Source organism: Pteropus vampyrus, unplaced genomic scaffold (assembly GCF_000151845.1).
Source record: "Pteropus vampyrus isolate Shadow unplaced genomic scaffold, Pvam_2.0 Scaffold299, whole genome shotgun sequence".
NCBI classification, from domain to species: Eukaryota; Metazoa; Chordata; class Mammalia; order Chiroptera; family Pteropodidae; genus Pteropus; species Pteropus vampyrus.
This window is the reverse complement of record NW_011889080.1, coordinates 644,841-647,233: the sequence shown is the minus strand read 5'-3', so window position 1 is coordinate 647,233 and position 2,393 is coordinate 644,841. Positions and strand designations below refer to the sequence as shown.

The window sequence follows — 2,393 nt, the reverse complement described above, 5'->3', positions numbered from 1 at the left end:
CTGTAAAATCAAGTCTGAAGCTCATGCCCTGGGTTTTTTTCCTAAGAGTTTCCTAAGTTTGCAACTTAGCAGTTGTTGAAACGTATGTTGATAACCTTTGTAAGAGTTTTATTGTTTTTGGTTTCACGTTGGGTCTTTGATCCATTTTGAGTGAATTCCTGTGCACGGTGCGAGGGGAGGGTCCGGCTTCGTCCTCTCGCACGTGGACGTCCGGTCCCCCGGAGCCGTGTGGTTTCAACTGTCCTTTCCCCGTGGCTCGGCCTCGCACCCGTCAGAGGCGTTTCACCGTGCACGCGAGGGTTCACGTCCAGACACGCTCTTCCGTTCCGCTGGTCCAGTGTCCCCGCGTCCAGTGTCCTCGTGTCCAATGTCCTCGCTGTCCGATTGCTGCGCTTGGTAGTGACTTGAAACTAAGACGCGGAACACCCCCAGCCTCGTCCCTTTTCAGGGTCGTGTTGGCTATTCGGGGTCCCTCGCGATCCCATGTGAATTTTGGGATGGGTTTTTCTGTTTCTGTAGAAAGCGCCACTGGGATTTGCGGGGGGGAGGAGGGGCCGCATGCCATCTGTACGTCGCTGCCGTGGACAGTGCCCAGTGCCACAGCGTCGAGCTCAGCATCGGCGGGTGTGCCCCTCTCTGGCGGTCATGGGCGTGTCCAGGGCCGGAGAGTGGCTGGCTCCCGCCCCAGTCCTCCCATCCTCTTCCTCCAAGGTGACCTTGTCGTCACCGTGACGCGTGACATGTGCTCCTGCCCAAATGCCACCAAGCCAGACCAGGTGTCCTCCTGGGGAGAAGCATGGGTTCCTTCCTGTGGGGAGGCCAGCCCTGTGTCTCCTCTCTGAGCCAAAGTCAGGGTGGCCCTCGCGTCACGTGAGTGTGCTGGTCTCTGGGGCAGCTTTGCTCCTGCCCAGCGTGGTGATGCCCTCGGCAACCTGGCTCATTCCGCATGGTGTCCACGGCCAGTCCACGGCCAGGCGGGCCATTATGGGGCGCGTGGGGCTTGCACCCCCTCCCACCACATCCTGTCGTCATGCCGGGCTCAGACGCAGCTCGTCTACTGCAGGGAGGGCCCGGGGCTCCCCTGGCCATGTCCGGGCAGAGCTGGGCTGTGGCCCTGTAGGACACGTTCCCCGTTCCCTACGCCCAGGCAAGGGCCTGACCTCCGGCGGCCCCTGCTTTCTCACGTCCCGGCCGCAAGTCCAGCACCTCAGCAGGGACGCCCCGCGCTTCACTGCTCCTCCCGTGTTGCCCTGTCCCCAGCAGGTGCGGCTGGGACACTGAGCACGGAGGGCCGTGTCCCAGGAAGCTCAGCTCCCACCTCTGGGCCATCGCCATGGGGCGTGGCCGTCCCTCGGAGCCGCGTCTGCTGCGTCCTCCACATGTGGGCGCTGGTTCCCTGTCCCTGGCTTTAGCAAGGCACCACTGAGCTCAGAAAGCCCCTCGGGGTTCTGCCATCTTCCTGCCTTTACCCCTTACATCATGGTGGCTTCTTGGGCCGGCCCTGGTGCCACTGTGACTGTGTGGCCTCCAGCCAGTCCTGGGACAGACCAGCCTGCAGGACATTAAGCTGGACCCAGTCCACGTGTGCTGCAGTATGGGCAGCGTGGGCGTGGCCAGCGTGGGCAGGTCGGCTCCCCGTCGAGACCTCCCCACAGGTGAGGTGCCATCCAGGCACCACTGACCGCCGGACGTACCGGCCCGCGAGGGCCGCACTGCTGGGGGCCCCTGCCGGGACTCCACTTCGTCTCCCTGCAGCCTTCAGTCGGCCCAGGCACGGCGCTCCTGGGGGTGTGCGTGGTCCGGCCCCACATGCCGGGTCCCCAGACCCCACGGCCTGGCCGGGAGCAGCCTTGCCAGGTCGTGGTGCAGAGGTCCTCGGCCTGCTTGCTGGGACCGGGCAGCGGTGGCCGAGCAACGCCCCCAGAACCTCACGCGCTGTCTGGGTTTTGCTTCGTAGTGGAGACGCCTTCATTTCCAATTCAAGAAGTCACTATTCACAGTGCCAGGATCTGCTGAATAAAATCTCGTCTGTGAACCCACAGACCGAGATCGACGGGCTTCAGAACATCTGGATCGTCAAGCCCGCCGCCAAGTCCCGGGGCCGAGGTGAGTCCCGCGGGCGAGGGGCTAGTCCAGGGCCCGTGGGACGGCCTGCGGGACGGCCGCTGGGAGCAGAGCGGCCTGGGTGACAGCGTGCGCGGGGGCCCTGGTCCCAGAACGGCGTCTCAGCTGGTGTCCCAGCTTGTGGCCGGCTCTGCTGGTTGGTCGGGGTGTTCCCACCACGTTCCCGCTGGTTGGTCGGGGTCTTCCCACCACGTTCCCGCTGGTTGGTCGGGGTCTTCCCACCACGTTCCTGAGCGAAACGGGCTGCAGTTTTCTTTGGACTTTGATCC

At 63.9% G+C, this 2,393-nt stretch overlaps 1 protein-coding gene across 1 annotated transcript in view; it reads left to right on the top strand.

Moving 5' to 3' along the window:
* The window catches only part of TTLL8 (tubulin tyrosine ligase like 8), a 37,861-nt gene that overhangs the window by 31,453 nt on the left and 4,015 nt on the right, over positions 1 to 2,393 (top strand). The window contains exons 14-16 of the mRNA XM_023521172.1: positions 1,148 to 1,263; positions 1,532 to 1,626; positions 1,958 to 2,106. Of these exons, the coding sequence (XP_023376940.1) occupies positions 1,148 to 1,263; positions 1,532 to 1,626; positions 1,958 to 2,106 (360 nt within the window). The remainder of the gene's footprint in view (positions 1 to 1,147; positions 1,264 to 1,531; positions 1,627 to 1,957; positions 2,107 to 2,393) is intronic.